This window comes from Ahaetulla prasina, chromosome 1, assembly GCF_028640845.1.
Source record: "Ahaetulla prasina isolate Xishuangbanna chromosome 1, ASM2864084v1, whole genome shotgun sequence".
Lineage (NCBI taxonomy): Eukaryota > Metazoa > Chordata > Lepidosauria > Squamata > Colubridae > Ahaetulla > Ahaetulla prasina.
This window is the reverse complement of record NC_080539.1, coordinates 364,059,653-364,078,923: the sequence shown is the minus strand read 5'-3', so window position 1 is coordinate 364,078,923 and position 19,271 is coordinate 364,059,653. Positions and strand designations below refer to the sequence as shown.

The window sequence follows — 19,271 nt, the reverse complement described above, 5'->3', positions numbered from 1 at the left end:
GCAGATTTTAAAATTGGCACCTTTAAGATGTGTGGACTTCAACTCCCAGAATTCTCTTCTTGGCTGGGGAATTCTGGAGATTGAAGTCCCCGTATCTTAAAGTTGCCAACTTTGAGAAGCACCGATTTAGAGAGTTTAGCAGCTAAAATTCACCACTTTCATAATTTTAAGCCTGTGTATTCTTAGGCTCTGTTAAGAATTTGGGAGACCTCTAAAACTTTTAAGAATTAACTCCCTTATAAAAGCACATTTCACACACACACAAAAATCTCAGATCTCCTACAGCAGGGGTCTCCAACCTTGGCAACTTTAAGCCTGGTGGACTTTAACTCCCAGAATCCCCCAGCCAGCAAAGCTGGCTGGGGAATTCTGGGAGTTGAAGTCCACCAGGCTTAAAGTTGCCAAGGTTGGAGACCCCTGTCCTACAGAGTCTAAATGAGGAGCAAGAAGGCTTATCTGCCGAATAACTAGTATGTAAAAAGTCAATGGTTTAATAAGACGGCTGTTTCTACCACTTCTAGGAGGAAATCAATCAATTATCTGTAGAAATGGAGCCGCTCAACTTCCTTACAACACCAGGCAACAGGAGCACACCTACTGCAGTCCCCAAAGGCCTGGATCAGGTCCCCCCGCCACGGCACTTCCGAAACAAAATATGGCACGGCGGCCAAAGGCCAGAGTACCCCCGGATCAAAACATGGAGTTCCTCAGTGTCCCCGACCAGGGCATGGCTGGGTATGTACTACTTTATTTTTTAAAAAGCTAAATACTTCCTCTGTCCAGTGGTGTCCGATTCTAAAGGGCGGTTGCTCATCTCCGTCTCCTCGGAATGGGACAACTCGCCACTGCCAACTCGCTGGAGGACGACTCACCGCGGCCAACTCACCACGGGACAGCTTGCTGCGAGACAATATAACAATTCTATTTACTTAAAGTAAATAAAAAATTAGTTTAATTTTTGCCATTCGCATTTCATTCTGTCCCTCCTTTTGCATCCTTTCCTTAATGATTCTGTCCCACCATTTCTTTGATTGTTAGTGTAATTCTTGTCCCGCAGGGAGTTGTCCTATGGCAAGTTGGCCGTGGCAAGTTGTCCTGCAGCAAACTGGCTGTGGCAAGTTAGCCATGATGAGCTGGCTGCGGGAAGTTGTCCTACTGCAAATTAGCTGTGGCAAGTTGGCCCTGGCCAATTAGCCGTGGTGAGTTGGCCGTGGCCAGTTAGCCGTGGTGAGTTGGCCGTGGCCAGTTAGCCGCGGTGAGTTGGCCGTGGCCAGTTAGCCGTGGTGAGTTGGCTGTGGCAAGTTAGCAGTGGTGAGCTGGCCATGGCAAGTTGGCCATGGCAAGTTGGTTGCGGCGAATTGTCATAGACCCGCTTCCTAGCCAAAGGAGCCAGCGTTGTCCAAAGATGTTTCTGTGGTCATGTGGCCAGCATGACCGTATGCTGCGACACACAGAATATTGTTACCTACCCACCGAAGTGCTATCAGTATTCTTGAATATCCTTATATTCGCAGGTGGGCTGCTGCCAGTTTAGACCGGTTCAGGTGAACCAGTAGTTCCTACACCCTCCCTGGGGCTATCCCGTCCTATATAATCACCATTTTTTCGATGCCATGCACGCTCACATTTTCAGTTCTGGGCAAACCGATTGTTACAGTATGTGACACCCACCTCTGCTTATATTGCTGTCTTACGTTATTTTATTATGTTGTTTTCTTGTATTTATTTTTATTTATTTATTTATTAGATTTTTATACCGCCCTTCTCCCGAAGGACTCAGGGCGGTGTAAAGCCGGAATAAAAACAATAACAGAATACAATTAAAATAAACAATTTAAAAAACTTATACAGGTAGTCCTCAACTTACGACCACAACTGAGCCCAAAATTTATGTTGTTACGTGAGAAATTTGTTAAGTGAGTTTTGCCCCATTTTAGGACTTTTCTCACCACATTTGTTAAGTGAATCACTGCAGTTCTTTTTTTTTTTTAATTGAAAAAGTTTTTAAAAAAACAAAGATTTTTCCCCCCCCTCCCTCCCAGAAAACCCCCTTCCCCCCTCCCTCCCCCCCCCCGGCTTCCCAGGTCAATCACAAGGTATTGTTATACATAAACCAAACATAGAATAAAATTTTCCCTTCCAATCCAATTAACCTCATCCAAAGCTTTTCATCTCCCAACCCCCTCCCCATTACATAAAATAACTTTCTAATTATTCAAAGGCAATCTGATATTTCTTAATCTGATATCTGTTTTGTAGATAATCAAATCACTGCAGTTCTTAAATTAGTAGCATGGTTGTTAAGTGGCAATCCCCATTGGCTTCCAAAATTCCATAAATCTGGCTTCCCCACTGAGGTTGCTTGTCAGAAGGTCGTAAAAGGGGATTACATGACTCCGGAACATTGCAACGGTCATAAATGTGAGTCAATTGACAAGCATCCGAATGTAACTCATGTAACCATGGGGATGCTGCAACGGTCATAAGCGTGAAAAATTATCATAAATCACTTTTTTCAGTGCCATTATAACTTCGAACGTAAATGAATTGTTGTAAGACGAGGACTACCTTGGGGGGAAAAACCCTTAAAATACTAATAGAATGTAGCTCAGGGTTGAACTAGGGAAAAATTGGTGCTCTCTGTGCTTTGGGTGCTTGCTTGCAGATGTTTCATTACCCAATTAGATGATACCTTCAGTGTATTAATGATGTTAGCTACTCAGGTGATGAAACGTTTGCAAGCAAACAACCAAGCTCAGAGAGCATCAAGGACTCCCAAAAGGCTTAAAATTGCCACACGGGTGTGGTTGTTGCATCTAAATTCCAAAATATTTGTGATCCAACCTTGCTGGTCTGAGACAGAGCAATACACCAACTAAGCTTGGATGAGATGTTGGGTAACTCGAATACAGCTCGTCTGTCTGGAACCCACACTGCATATCGGACATTAATACAATTGAATGTGTCCAGAAATATTTCACAAGAGTCCTCCACTACTCTGCTTGCAACAAAATACCTTATGCCACCAGACTTGAAATTTTAGGGCATAGAAAATTTAGCACTATGCTGCCTTTGGTATGACCTGAGCATAGCTCATAAAATCATCTGCTACAATGTCCTATCTGTCAATGACTACTTCAGCTTCAACCACAACAATACACAAGCACACAATAGATACAAACTTAAAGTGAACCACTCCAAACTCGATTGCAGAAAATATGACTTCAGCAACAGAGCGGTCAATGCCTGGAATGCACTACCTGACTCTGTGGTTTCATCCCAAAACTTCCAAAATTTTAACCTTAGACTTGCTACTGTTGACCTCACCCCATTCCTAAGAGGTCTGTAAGGGGCGTGCATAAGTGCACCTGTGTGCCTACCGTCCCTGTCCTAATGTCCCCTTTAATTGTATTCATTTTATGAATTCAGTTCATGTTTATACTTATATATATTACCTAATACGTACTCGACAAATAAATAAATAAAAAATAAATAACTAGTTCACTTTTCTCTCTAATGTATCAGGACACAAAGGAAAAGAAGCATTAGCCAAAGGCCACCTCCTGCTGCAGGAAGACCCAAACCACAACCCAAGATTTCGGGACCACGTTGTCGGGCTTTGTACCGGTATCTTAGCCAGGATGTGGACGAACTGAGTTTCAATGTGGGCGATATCATAGATCTCTTGATGGAAGGTAAGAGGACTTCGCTCTGGTCCAGTTTTCGTACCTCACCAATCGTTTTTTTGTGAGCGGGGGAATGGAAATCCCCACACTTGCAGCTGGGAAATATCGTAAGTGGGAATCCAGGAATTTCTGTTCTGATATAAACATGCTTTTAGGCTTAAAATGAGAACTTTTAGGCTTAAAATGAGAAGTGCAAGTATTTGCCAGGTTATTGGGGCACGATGGCTCAGCGGTTAAAGATGCTCAATTTGTCAGCCGGAAATCAGACAGCCTGGGTTCAAGACCCAAGCACCGCAAGACAGGGTGAGTTCCCATTACTTGCCTTAGCTCCTGCCAACCTAGCAGTTCAAAAGCATGCAAATGCAAGTAGATAAATAGGTACCACTTGGGTGCACAGTGCTCTGGGTGCATGGGCATATAGCTGTGGTGGCTCAGGCTGTAGGTATAAGGGCCATGGTGGCTCAGGCTGTAAGATAGCCTGTTATTAAAACACAGCAGCCTGCAATTACTGCAGGCTCGAATCCCACCAGGCCCAAGGTTGACTCAGCCTTCTATCCTTTATAAGGTAGATAAAATGAGGACCCAGATTGTTGGGGGGGCAATAAATTGACTGTAAATATACAAATAGAATGAGACTATTGCCTTACACACTGTAAGCCGCCCTGAGTCTTCGGAGAAGGGCGGGATATAAATGTAAATAAAAAAAATAGCCATGCTGGCCACATGACCACGGATGTTTCTTCGGACAACGCTGGTTCTCCCTTGGCTTAGAACTGAGATGAACACCGCCCCCTGGAATCAAACACAACTGGACAGGGGGAACTTTTGCCTTTTATTTGCAAAGTTAGTGGGGTAAATATGTCTGCATAGATCTGTGGAGGGGTAAAAATTGTGCAGAGGCACAACATTCTTTTGTGGGATTTATCTGTCTGGGTTACATACAGTAATTTGTCTGCACATGTACACAAGCATTGATAGAAACATTTTAACTACAGGTAGTTCTTGATTTACAATCACATTTGAGACCAGAATTTCTGTTGTTAAGCAACACATTTATGTTAAATGAGTTGCAGTCCGTTTTATGAATATTTTTTTGCCACCGATGTTAAGCAAATCACTGCAGTTATTAGCAGTTCTCCAAACTACTCAAAATTTCCGCTACCAATTCTCCAGAACCTGTCAGAACCTTCTGGATCAGGGGTCTCCAACCTTGGCAACTTTAAGACTTGTGGACTTCAACTCCCAGAGTTCCTCAGCCAGGTTGGAGACCCCTGTTCTGGATTTCACCCGATTAGGAATCCTGGTTCGGATAGACAATGAGAGATAGATGAAGTAATTCATTTGTTTCTTCCCAAATACCAGATCCAGTTTAAGGGGACAGGATTACTTGTGCATCCCAGCTTGAAATACAGATGAGTGGAAATAGCTATGGTTGCTAAGCAAATCCAACCTCCCCCATTGGCTTTGCTTGTCAGAAGACAGTTGGGAAAGTTGCAGATGGTGATCACATGATTCCAGGCTGCTCCAACTATTTTAAATACAGGCAGTCCCCGATTTACAACAGTTTATTTAGTGACTGTTCAAAGCGGCAATGGCATTGAAAAAAGTGACTTATGACCCTTTTTCACACTTATGACCATTGCGTCATCCCCATAGTCACGTTATTTACATTCAGATGCTTGACAATTGGTTCATATTTATTTATTTATTTATTTATTTATTATTCATATTTGTATACCGCCCTATCTCCCGAAGGACTCAGGGCGGTTCACAGGCAAATAAAACATTCATATACACATTAAAATAACCATTAAAAAACTTATTCTAATGCCAAATTTTAAAATATAAATATAAATATTAAAACCAATTTAAAACCCCTATAAATTTAAAATCTAGGCCAGTCCTGCACAGATGAATAAATGTGTCTTGAGCTCGCGACGGAAGGTTCGGAGGTCCGGAAGTTGACGAAGTCCTGGGGGGAGTTCGTTCCAGAGGGTGGGAGCCCCCACAGAGAAGGCCCTTCCCCTGGGCGTCGCCAGACGGCACTGCCTAGCTGACGGCACCCTGAGGAGTCCCTCTCTGTGAGAGCGCACGGGTCGGTGAGAGGTATTAGGTAGCAGTAGGCGGTCCCGTAGATAACCCGGCCCTATGCCATGGAGCGCTTTGAAGGTGGTTACCAAAACCTTGAAGCGCACCCGGAAGGCCACAGGTAGCCAGTGCAGTCTGCGCAGGATTGGTGTCATACGGGAGCCACGAGGGGCTCCCTCTATAACCCGCGCAGCTGCATTCTGAACTAACTGCAGCCTCCGGATGCCCTTCAAGGGGAGCCCCATGTAGAGAGAATTGCAGTAATCCAGGCGAGACATCACGAGGGCGTGAGTGACCGTGCATAGGGCATCCCGGTCTAGAAAGGGGCGCAACTGGCGCACCAGGTGGACCTGGTAAAAAGCTCTCCTGGAGACGGCCGTCAAATGGTCTAAATATTTATTTATAAATAAATATTTATGACAGTCGCAGTGTCCCAGGGGTCATGTGATCCCCTTTTGCAACCTTCTGACAAGCAAAGTCACTGGGAAAGCCAGATTCACTTAATAACCATTTAAACAACTGCAGGGATTCACTTAACAAACGTGGCAAGAAAAGTCATAAAATGGGCCGAAACTCACTTAAATTTCTCACTTGGCACCATAAATTTTGGGCTCAATTGTGGTCATAGGTCGAGGACTGCTATAAATGCCAGTTGCCAGGCCACCAAATTTTGAGCATGTAACCCTGTGAGTGTGAGGCCCGGTTAGTTAGAAGTCACTTTTTTCAGTTCCATTGTAACTTTGAACGGCCGCTAAATGAACAGTTGTAAGTCGAGGACTACCTGTATAAAAGATTCCTTCCAAACTCTGAAAGTCATAGCTGTAGAGATTTTTAAAGAACAGGACACTTCTTTTCAAGATCGCAGGTCTTCCACAGATACTCAACTTCAAGAAATAGCAATAGCACTTAGACTTATATACGGCTTTACAGTGCTTTTACAGCTCTCTCTAAGCGGTTTACAGAATCAGCATAATTGCCCCCAACAACCGGTGTCCTCATTTTACCAATCTCAGAAGGATGGAAGGCTGAGTCAACCTTGAGCCGGTGAGGATCAAACTACTGGCAGTTGGCAGAATTAGCCTTGCAATACTATAGTCTGATCATTGCACCACTACGGCTTTTGTCCCCCTAATAGCACTTAAGACTTATATACCGCTTCACAGTGCTTTTACAGCCCTCTCTAAGCAGTTTACAGAGTTAACCCATTGCCCCCAACAAGCTGGCTCCTCACTTTACCGATCTCGGAAGGACAGAAGGCTGAGTCAACCTTAAGCCTGGTGGGAACTGCCAAATTGCAGACAGCAGTCAGTCAGCAGAAGTAGCCTACAGTACTGCACTCTAACCACTGTGACACCATGGCTCTTCTACTCTAAATATAACTTTTTGTTATCGATTTTACAGATCACTCTGGATGGTGGAAGGGTCGTCTCCATGGCCGAGAAGGACTTTTTCCTGGGAACTACGTAGAGAAGATCTGAACAGAAATAGCAATCGGAAATGAGAAGTAAGAGGCACGATAGGAATGGGTAAAATAGCCATTTCACGGAGGCAAGTCGGGCTAAGCAAAAAGAAACTCTTACCTGGATATTTCTCAATGGCTTTTTTTCAAAACAGCAACCTTGTTGTTTAAGAACCTCAGGGAAGAGAGTAGTCCTAGTACCTTTCTTCACTTGCATGATCTTTTAAGGTGCTCAGATGCTATTTAAGAAAAGCGTTGAGGACGTAGAAGTATTTTAAATAACCGAGAACGGAACGCATGCGGGAGGTACTGCTTGCTGGGTCTGGACAGCTGATGCAATCTTGTTGGGGGCATTACAGATAATTAAAATACCAAATTTCAAAACGCAAGGATTCCACCTGTCTTCTTTGGTTTCTCAATATGGCACTTATTAAATGTTAAGAGCTTTATGACGATGGCTGATAAAAGTCAGCTTTATGAAGGGGCATTCAGATGAATTGAATAATTTGGCATACTGTCACTGATAGGAGGGGTATTAAACTTAAGCAATTCTATTAAATGCCTTTCTTCGTTTCCATTATTTCATCCCATGAATTTAAGAGCCTACCTTTTTTTCTCCCCCTAAAAAAAGTTGCCTCCTGGGAGAATAAATTCAATAGGTATGTACAGCAGAACACTGGAAGCTACGTATGGGAGTTGTAGCCCGTATTTCTTAAAGTGGCATACATGCAGAAGCATCTCACCTAATCTTAGTCCCATAGGGAGCTAAAAGGAACGGACAGTCCCAAAATATTGAACTTGGGGTCTTCTACAGGCCCAAGTAAAAAGTGTCACCACCACCATCTCCACCCCATTTTAATGGCAACCAATACTTAACTCAGGAAAGAAACCTGTTGTTTGGGAGCGGGGACCCCTTACTGAAATCAGTAACTTGAAGAAATACAAAAACGGCCTATGAATGCCAGTCATACCTCATTCCACTTCAGAGATGCATCAAAACTTTCTAATTAGTTATGGTTAGATTTATATCCTGCTTTTCCTTCAGAAATTGAAAGCCATGTACATTTTCCCTAATCCTGTATAGTAATTTGGGCTGAGAGAGTGACTAACCTGGCACAAATCATTTTGTGAACTTCTACAGATTAAGGACTTTGATCTGAAGAGCCTTAATTGTCTTAGTCCAATATCGACTAAAATCTGTTAGGAAACCCAGGAAGGACCAGCAAAATGTGAGAGGTGGATTTGTAATAAGAGATTTGTAGGTTATCTTTTCTTTCTTGTTTTACCTCAAGGTAAGGGCAGAAGTGCTACCACCCTTCAGCTGCTAAACTGCAGCTCCCAGCATACCTCACCATGGGCCATGTTGGTTGTCAGCTGCATTGAAACGTTAACTCAGGAACATAATCCTGAACTACAAGAGCCACGATAATCCCACCCTAAACAAGACTAATATTGGCAATTTATGCCACAGACGGAACCTATGGTTGTCTTGAAAGGATGGACAGATTATGAAAACAGGTGGTGTTTTAGTGTAGTTATGTAAGAAGTCAAGAACAGTCTGAGAAATTCATGAAAAACACTGGAAATTTAGTTATGTACGTGTTTGATTACGTTTATCCTATTAGAACATGACCCTGTTAACATTCTAGGAAAATAACCGCACTCCTTCATAATGGAAAATGAAGAAATTAGTAAACAGACAAGACATTACGAGCAGTGGTGAAATCCAAATTTTTTTACTACCGGTTCTGTGGGTGTGGCTTGGTGTGCATGGCAGGGGAAGGATACTGCAAAATCTCCATTCCCACCCCACTCTGGGGCCAGGTAGAGGTGGCATTTGCCGGTTCTCCGAACTAAAAATTTCCACTACCAATTCTCCAGAACCTGTCAGAACCTGCTGGATTTCACCTGATCAGGAGTCCTGATTCCGATAGACAATGAGAGATAAAGTAATTTGTTTCTTCCCAAATACCAGATCCAGTTTAAGGGGACAGGATTATTTGTGCATCCCAGCTTGAAATACTGACGAGTTACCTTCATAGGCTCATCCATTCAATGCTTGGCAAGATCCAGTCTTCAAAACATTATTTCTGCAAAGCGGTAGAGGCAATTCAGAAAAGTAGCTATTGGATTTATTAAGTTGTTCATCGTTTCAGGATAATTTATCAAGGCAGAAGGGGTGACAAATTCACTGCCAAAATTTGAAATTGCCCCAATCATATTTTCATACGGGGAGGGAGGAAAGATGGGCGATTTTGACAGCAGAAAGGAATAGAGGGGCTCAGAACCCATCATAACTTCCTTACAAAATTATTTTCCTATTGCCCAATTCTTCCAGGTTAAGTAACTCTTATGATCAGAACTCAAAAAGTATACCCTTTTCACTTCCAGAAGCCTTATCATTTTTAGACGGCAGATTAATGAATGTTTTAATGCATTTTAAAATAGTAATGCAATGCCTAATAACTAGTCAGTGCAGAGGAGAAACTCAAACACCGAGGGAGGATTGTTGCATCCAAAATTGTGCATCTAACGTTCCTGTCTCTGTAGCTTTCTCTCCCAAGCTGGTTATGTATGTATTATGGTTCCTTTTTAACCATAGCTATGGACCAAGCTATAAATGAAAGGTAACAATCCAAGGATAACTCTACGTAGCAATTTGTGCCAATTCCTTTCTAAAACGAAAAGGTTTTGAAACAGTAAAACCAGCAGTAAAGTAAAATATAAACTTTTATTTAGAATTAAAGCGAATACTTCAGTATCACAAACACACAATATTAAACTTCCAAGAAATATACTGCTAATTTGGAGTGAGCATTTATTTTTGCACAATTACAACATGCGGACAAGTCCAGGGGAAAAAAAAAGATGACAAAAGTTGGAAATTTTCAACATCTTTCCCACCACCAGAGCAGCTGTCACAATAATTCGTACAAAGAGCAAGTCATTTTATGTGTGTGCATGTATGCTGATGCATAAGATGTTGACAAAATTCCTACAGATTCATCTTTGACAAGGAACAAGCTCTAAAAGGCAAACACTGCAATCTAGTCTTCTTCAGAAGAGTCTCGTTCAAAGGTGTACACCATAAAGCAAGCGTCAGGTCTCTTGGGGACAAGGGGATGACCTGGTCTCACAATCTCAAAGCCCAAGAAGCTGAAGGTACGGAGCAGCGAAGCTATGCAGAAAAACAAGCGATTTAGTACCAATTCCTTGAGATACAGGACACAAGGCTAACAGGCAAGCAAACACATTGCCCGTTCCACGACCCCCTTAAAAACGCAGTCTCTGCTCACCCTGGCACCATCCCAGCTTCCTTACCTCGGTCATCTCTGTTCTTGTGGAAACAAATGAACACATGCTCTACTTGAAGCTGCTCTTCCGCAAACTCAAGAAGAACTGCAAAACTAAAGACAGGAAGAGAGTGAGACACTTTCCCATCCCCAGAGGTATTTCAAACTATGGTTTTTATCTAGCGGAAGATCCGTAATAGGGGAAAGGTTAAAAAATAAAAAAGAACATTGTAAATTAGGAAATCTACTATCCACCTACCGTACATAGTCATAGATATAAGCCAAGAATTTTAAGTTCCAAAATGCAATTGAAAAAAATTGGCTCATTTGTGAACCAGAGCTCAGATCATGGCCTTAATATTGGCTAGTTGTATAAATGATAATATATTAGTTATTGTTTTAACAGTAGTTAAAATGTGAGGTAAGCTTATGTGTGTGGTGATGCAATTTTCCTTGTATTTTGCTAAAATTTTTGAGGGCTGTCTTATCTGCTGTTGCGTAAGTTTATGTGCTTTTTGCTCTATAATCTTGTGGCCATTTTAAGATTCATGCTTTTAGCTTTACACAGGATTACAAACCAAAAAACACCTGCTCAAACACCAACAGCAAAACATACTTTCAATGTAGCTGGCGAAAAATAGTTTTGAGAATTAAATAGCATCATTCTCTCATGCTCCTGAACACCACGGGGCACTGATCATTTTTTCTAATTACTCAGTACTGTTTCAGCTAAATAGGACAAATAGTATCACCCAACAGGGAGTTTCACTAATTAACTTTCAAATCTATCAAGATCTAGAGTTTAACCTCCTTCACAAATGTCTTCACAAATGTCTTCTAGTCATGAAATGTGATCATGGAAAAGTATGAACTGAATACAAGAAAACAGGCAGCATTTGACATAGGCAAGAACATCTGCAAGCATAATACTGTGAGAAGATAGCATTTTGCAGCTGTGGAGCACAACTATATTACTATATTATGAAATTTGCTGTTGACCTAATAGTAAGCTCTATTTCATAATGTTGAATATTTCAAAATCAGCTGTTTTGCTCTACCTGTCTTTGCTCCCCTCCGGCAAAGAACCATTGGGAAGTTCGATATACAAATTGCTGTTATTCAACACAGTTCTCCAACTGATGTGTTTGGCTTCCGTCAGCCTGGATTGGATGTTCAGGATTCTTGTCCTGTTACTTGATGTTATTTCTTCTGTTACATTCAGCCGATTATCCTAGGAAAGCAAGGCAGAATTTAGATTATTTGTAGATCCCCTGAACCATAAATAATTATACTGATCAAACAATACACTCCAAATTTTCCAACAACACAAGATTTGTTCCTCTGCTAGCTTATTTGCCAGGCCCAATATTCAGATAGGTACAAATCAGTGTAATTGCTCTTAATAGCTAATCCAGAAACCACCCCCTTCCAATTCCTTTACACTTCTCAAGCACTTCACAATTCAAACTGTTATCAATCTCCATTTATAAAGGAGGTCGTATTTAATAAGTTTTTTTAATTGGGGTTTTAACTTGTATTTATGTATATTTTTTACTTGGCTGTTACCTGCCCTGAGTCCCTTGGGAGATAGAGCGGTATACAAATATGATTAAATAAATAAATAAATAAATAAGGTGGTGTACTTACAGAATAAAATAAGTTAGCTGAAAGATTGTGATCCCTCCGACTATTCCCTCGCCCACCTGGGATCTTCAGGGGTGGGTGAGGGACATCAGGAGCACCACCGAGGCCCTGGACCCAGGTTACTACAGCAACTGAAAGACACCCTGGAACTGAGAGGAAAACAGAAACATTATTGAGGTCAACATTCAAGGGCAGACTAAAAAATTTTAAATAATCAAATATGGTGAAAAATAAACCATTACACCCAGCCAGCAAGAAGTTATAAACCAGCACATTTAGAAAGCCTAAAGTTGGATGTCTAGATAATCCTATCAGCAAATGGAGAGATGCAATTATCTCATTATCATTCCTCCTATGTTTCTTGTAGTTACATGGAACATCTAACGCCCCCAGGATCACACCTGGATATATACCAAGTGGGGCAGACTTCAGTGCAAAGTCTCTTCTTAGTTTTGGTAGATCTGATAAGCAAACACAGAATCTTTACGTGTTGCAATGCAACCTTTACATTACATAACCGTTGTATTCAGAGACTGTGGTTAAGAAAAACTCTGTAAACATACATTTAGATTACAGTAACACATTCTAATAGTCTGCCTTTGAAAATGATGTAGAAACTACAACTAGTAGAAACGTAGCAACCGGGATGCTAGCAAGCAGGAATAGTATTGCAACGCAACATTTATTCATCTGTTGATTGCTGACAAGTCTGAATCCAATTCGAAGTGCTGGATCTGAGCTGTAATACTGAATTTTTCTAACCCAAGTGCACATTTAGAGGGAGGAGTTTAGGGTTTCATTTTGCAACAAGTAGGCATGAACCCAAAGATAGCTCCCATTATGGCTGCCCCAGTATGTCCGAGTATCAGTGCCACAAGGGGTAAAGACAGTATTATTTAATGAAGCTTTTTAGAAAATGGTTGGTGGTGTCTTGATTTCTCAGTGACCAGGTGACTGTGTTTTGGTTTTAATGTTATGTAATTTTGATTGCTAGATTGGTTTTCTATTTTATTATTTTAAATAACCGGAAATGATCTGAACTGGCCAATATATAAGTTGTTAGTAAATACATTCTGCATTAAAATCAGATCACAATCCAACTACATCGAATTAAAAAAGAACACCTTCCTGCAAACATATAATTCCAGATTTACAGTCCCAGCCGAATGGTTCCACTACACATTAACAGCCCCTCCAGTTTTTTCAGTCTAGTAATTTTTGCCTGCTGGTCTTAGGTTGTAGGTTAAGCGCTGCCACTTGGAAGCAAAACATTCTTAGGAATTTATAGAAAAGCTCCGAAGTTAGAAAAATCAGATGCTTCTTTTAGGACCCTAAATTGCTACCATAGTACACAAAACTTCCATTCTTTGATAGGTTGGAAACCTATTAGATGCCCCCATCATTTTCAATTAAATGGATATATAAAGTTATTTTTAAAAATGTGTGGGTCTGCTCCAATTATATTCTTTAAGAATTTTGTACAATTGTTCAATTATGCAACAAACATCTTGTCAGCTTGAAGCAAATCCTGTACAGTACAGCATTTGTTTGCAGAGAGGTGATTTTGTGTCACCAGCACCCAATTTAACTGAAAGCAATTATTTTGTCTTTAACACCAACCACAGCAACTGCTGTTCCTGCTAGCCCCTCCCTCTGCACCATCCTTCATTCTGCAAGCTCACTGGGGTTGCGTCACCACAGCAGATGCAGCAGATCAAGGTCCCCCTCGGGGAAATTCTCATAACCATCCTGCCAGCAGCCATTTGCAAAACAGGAGGGGGAAAAATCCACCATTTTGAACACCCTTTAAAAATCCTGAAATCTTTTAACACTAGGCATCAAATTAGCATTCCTAAAATAAACGCTTTAACACTTATTTTGCTGCCATATATGGGAGGCTTTTTTTCCAAAGAAAAAGAAAATGCAAAACAAATGATACTACATTAGTTCTTCAAACAGGTCCACCTTCCATTCAAGAACCCCTTTCCTGCACCTTGCACACAGCTGAACTCTGTGCTATGTGCGAGATTTTTTGATTAAGGTGCAGTGTGGCACAAGGAAGCAAATTTTACCCTGCACCAGTTTTACTCAAAACTGTTAAAACAGTTTTATGGTTCACTCATAATAATTTAAGGTTTCCTGCTTTGCATGTATTTGATGACTGCTTTTAAATTTTAAATTGTGATTTTATTTTGAAGGATACTGCACATACTTTAGCAATTAAATAATCAATGAATCCCAGAATAGCTTCAGAAAAATTAGGCATTAAGCTTAACATTGCTACTCCTGCAATATGAAACAGCATTTTATTCCCTCATATGGGTAGCTTCAATTACCTGCTGGCTAATGGAGTCCTAAAAAAACCAGTGAACTAGGTGGCCCTTGCTCTGTTCAATATGTCAGCTATATATCAGGGCTTTATATTAAATTAGGGCTTAATTTCTCAAAAATCCTGAATTCACTCATGGGTGAACCAAAAGATTCTGGTAAGGTAACTGTCTTATGCAAGGTAGTTTCAGTCCAACCCTACTTTCTAATCATTATCTTCCATACTCAAAAGCTGTATTGTGTTCCTGAGGCCATTTCAAAAGCTCTGAATCAAAGCTTTTCATGGGATACATTATGCTTTTGTTAGGTATTTAATCTGATATCAACATTATTTTCCACAAAAACTAAGCTGAATGGAGTGCTCATCAACACCATTCAACTAAGGTATGAAGTATTCCAGCTACATTCTCTATTATGTGGGAAATATTTATGGGTAAAAACAGCCTATTTTGCATACTTTTTAAAATGGTTCTTTCCTGCTTTGTTTAAATCTAACCAAGACCTGAATGTAGAGAAATGGCAGGCAATTTTTGCTGAAACACATAGGCCACGTATTTTTTAAAATACATGTTTTGCTAAACATGTCCCTAAGATCTCATACATTGAGCTATTCTTATACATTGAGCTAGTCTGCCTGTCTAAGGTTCTGTTGGCACCATTATTTTAGGTGCTGTAGCATTAATCAACACTGCCAATGCCTGGTCTGGAGAATAAAGGCCCAGCTAGTTCTTGGGAGAAAACTCAGCACCATTCATTTACTGAAAATCTAACAGGCAGAAACTACACTAAATAGCATTTGATCAGATTTAAAAAGGGATTCAGACCTGGCTATTGGGGATACCAATTCAATTATTTTCTTTTATCACGGCACATCATTCAACTATCTGCTAAAGACAATTCACATTAGAGTTGTCCCAAATTGGGTCAGGAAGATGCATCTCATATAGACTCCCAAAGGAAGAAAACTTTCATTCACAATGTTTCCCTTATTCCATCGTATAGAACTGAGAATGATAACGGTAGAACAGAGAAAGGAAATTCTTAGATGAACTGCATCATGTTGAAATGGGCTCTATTTTAATGCAACAATATCTCAACCATAGGAAGCTTTGGATGTTGGGCCTATATGTCACATTATTCACAATTACTGATCATAATGGTTGAAGGATTATACATAGTTCATTATCTGGGGGCCAAGATGGGGAACTCTGTGAATATTATATCAAGAGGTCAGCCTTTTTTTATACCTTATGCAAAACCTCCTTGGCTCATCAAAGGAATTTATTACAATGAAGATATTCTTGTATCAGGAAAAAAAAGTGTGTGCGAAGCAAAAATCTAAGCTTATCTCAACCAACAATTATAGTCTCAGAGCTGGTCTGGTTCAGCTGAGGAAACACTGCAACCGACCTTTGTCTTGGTTAGGTGATCCCCATTTCCAAATCGCTGGGTTTTCCCTGAAGCAGCTTTTTTCCTGGCAGCATAGCACTAATGAAATACTGTGATCTCAATTTAAATTCACTGCTCGTACCAAGCCATAATATGCAGTTTGGTTTGACACAGTAGTGTACACTGAATGAAGTCCTCTAGTTGTAGCATATATGAATCCAAATTCAGAAAACATAAAAAAAATATCAGCTAGAACTGGGGGAATTAGTTCAGTTAACTTTAAGGCAGATAAATTACTGAAGAAAATTCTGTGCCATACAGCCATTCATAAATATTTTTTTCCATAGGGGAATGATGTAAGTGAAGCCATATCATATATACAGGGATGGCTGAAAATTACTTTATTTGACTCTGGAGAGTGAAATATTTCTTTTTAATTCTATAGTCCATATTACAGCAGAGTTTTGCAGTTTCCTTCTTCAAAATGGTGGGGAACCAAAACATTTCCCCTGTAACCATTATTATGACTCTCGGGCCACTGTTAGTTTCTGTTTCTAACTGCAAAGCCCTAATGCCATCCATTTTGCAAGCAAAGTCACATCTGCTAAACATTTCAAGATATTTCTAGCTATAAATTCAAACAGCTTTTCTCTTACGCAGATATTCTCTAAATGAGTTTATGTACAATTCTTATTACCAAGGAAGCACTGTCAGATTTGGAAAGCATACAATAAAACATATACACTTCTCCCATCCTTATTCTATTGAACAGCATAAATTTGCTATGTGAAAATCTGAATGTAAGAAAAGCCTGCAATCAAGTGTTTTCTGTCTTACAATATAGATCAACTGTATCCCGCTGTTACTTCTCAGCAGTTCTCAGTGCCCATAACTCACCTTGGGGGGAGGGCATTATCACACTGGAGGGGAGCATATTGGATGTATGCATAAGACATTTGGGGAGGGAAAGGTACAGCTCATACAGAAATAAAACAAGATAACTCCCTTACTAATAAAACCTTTATTTTTTGAAAGGCAAGATCTGAAGCAGAAAACACCCACATGAAAATGAGTTGTATGTCTATATGTATACTTAGGAATATCTTCATGTCATCTTGTTGCTGCATACTAGCTGGGAGAAATATTTTCCCCTCTATGAAGATAGGACTTATTTCATGTACAACAGGGAAGGTGGATGTTCACACAGCTAGCAAAGGGGCATCTACTCAGGCTTGAAAAGATACATATTTCCTACTACTTGATTGTTGGACCTTATATTACCATATATGTTAATGCTCAGCACCCAACAGACTGTGGAACTGAGAAAACAACTTGTTTATAATACAGACTTTCACATAACAGACATCACTTCAAATAGGACCTTTTTTTCCTAAGCGATGATATTATATGAATAGGTTACAGAGGATCTTTCCCAGGAACTGTGAAATAAATGACAAGGTTTCTTACTGTTAAGGGAGTAGCAACTAATTTTATCAATAAAGGCCTGCTGTCTTCCAATTTTGAAATATATAAATAAAATTACTCTACTTCATGCAACTGGAAGTAAAGGAAGCCAAAACAAATTTAAGCTTTATGGCTCCAATACAATTTTGCTTCATCCACTGTATTGATGGAATTACATACTTTTAATGGGTAAAATGAGTAATTCTTTCTCTTTAATAAGGTAAGGGACTAATCAGAACGTTTCGTTTTCTTTTCTCCTTTAAACCTAAATAGTAATTAGGCAGCGAGCCAGTTTGATTTACTGTACCTAGCAAGGCAGCAACCAGGTTAGGAAATTGAGACTCGAGTTTTAGTCCCACCTTAAGTACAAAACCAGCGAGGTGATCTGGGGCCAGTCTCTCACAGCATTTGGAAGCAAGCAATAAGCAAACCACTTCTGAAAAAAACCTTGCCAAGGAAACAGGCAGTTTACCAGCAGGGGCCTAGACTGTAAAGTGCGCACATCCAGTTGTAAGGCCTCCACCAGCTTAGGTCCTATCGAAGGGACAACAGTGAAACGCCGTCCGTTGATATATATTTTTTTTTTAAAAAAAGATTCCCTCTTTTACTACTGTTCTGTTTTGGTAACTAGTAAAAGCGAATAGGTAGCAGGAAGTATGGAGTTCCTATACAGAGAACCTTTAAGAAGCGCACTCAGTTCTCTTTTTTTTTTCCTTCCCTTTTTTAATGCCAGTTTCGGCTGCGAAAGAGGGAAGGGGTTTTTAGGGCCCGTCCTGTTCCCACGAGCCTCTTCTGGAAGCTCTTCAAAACGAGGGGTAATGGGGGGGGGCAGCAAGGTTTAGGGAGCACAGGCAACTGGGACGTCAATCCCAATAGCCTCCCCTTGTAAAGGGCTAAAGGAAAGCGATGGAAGGAGGATGGCAGGGGACGCGCATCCCTCCTCCTCCTCCACACGAGGCATGATTTGGGAGAGCCGAGTCCTGATGAAGCGGGCAACAATCTGGCCCGAAAGGAGAGCGACCTCGGTTTCCGAAGGCTCGCCCTTCCCCCTCACCCCACACGTTGCTAGGAGAAAGGGGGCGTGGTCCCGCCGGCTCCGCCCCCTCCCCTCGTGCCTGGGCGGGGCTCGCAGGGCGAGGCCGCGGGACTAGGCCGCGGAGCGTGAGGCAAAGCGAGGCGTTATTTTGGCCGGTTTTGGGGTTTTTTTCTCTCTCTCTCTCTCCTCTCCTCTCACCTCCTCAAAGCGGCGTTGGTGGGCAGGGTGGGCATGTTGACGATACTGGTCTTTTTATTTCCTTCCTTCTCGCGGGCAAAGCAATGACTGTTGAGGATCCGCTGCAGGGAGGATTTCACCATCCGGGCCGCCCCCTGGTCGCCGAACCCCCGGTCGGGTCTTTGCCCTTTTCTCCTCCTCCTTCCAGCCCCCTCCTTCTCGGCTACCTCTTGGCAAGGATTTCCTTGGTTCTCCTCTCTTCGGCAGCACAAAATGGCGGGCGGCGGAGGACGGCCAACTGCCTTTATATGGCAGTGGGCGGAGATAGCCCCGCCCATCCGTGGCGTAGAATGGCGTAAGCGGCGCCCACTTGCATTTAACGAAAGCCCGGCCCACTTCCGGTTGCTTAGAGCAGTACCCCTCCCACTTCGAATTGGCTCCCTCGCCAATGCTTCGTGAAAAAATAAGGCCACGCCCTCTCCCCCCCCTTCCCTCCCTTTTCTTCTTTTCCACTGTTCGGTCGTGCGGGTCTCTTCTCTGAGGTAAACAGTATTTTCTTCTTCCGACCTCCTCGCCTTTGAGGCGGTGCCAATGGGGAAGAAAGGACTTCTGATTGGCTGACGGGCCGAGACGAAGAAAAGGGTGGGGGAAGTATTGGCTTAAGATGGCGCGTGCGCACACCCCAGTACAGTATTCGTTAGGGCACA

At 41.5% G+C, this 19,271-nt stretch overlaps 2 protein-coding genes across 2 annotated transcripts in view; one reads left to right on the top strand and one right to left on the bottom strand.

The window, feature by feature from the left end:
- MYO1F (myosin IF) overlaps nucleotides 1–7,811 on the top strand; it is a 102,981-nt gene extending 95,170 nt beyond the window's left edge. The window contains exons 26-28 of the mRNA XM_058163415.1: nucleotides 522–735; nucleotides 3,526–3,695; nucleotides 7,176–7,811. Of these exons, the coding sequence (XP_058019398.1) occupies nucleotides 522–735; nucleotides 3,526–3,695; nucleotides 7,176–7,252 (461 nt within the window). The 3' untranslated portion in view covers nucleotides 7,253–7,811. The remainder of the gene's footprint in view (nucleotides 1–521; nucleotides 736–3,525; nucleotides 3,696–7,175) is intronic.
- Nucleotides 7,812–9,950: 2,139 nt separating this feature from the next.
- OAZ1 (ornithine decarboxylase antizyme 1) lies at nucleotides 9,951–18,855 on the bottom strand. The gene is given in 6 exon segments (XM_058163414.1): nucleotides 9,951–10,411; nucleotides 10,555–10,640; nucleotides 11,585–11,757; nucleotides 12,174–12,260; nucleotides 12,262–12,319; nucleotides 18,586–18,855. Coding segments are annotated over 6 exon segments (657 nt in total). The 5' UTR covers nucleotides 18,708–18,855; the 3' UTR covers nucleotides 9,951–10,280.
- Between the last annotated feature and the right edge of the window lie 416 nt (nucleotides 18,856–19,271).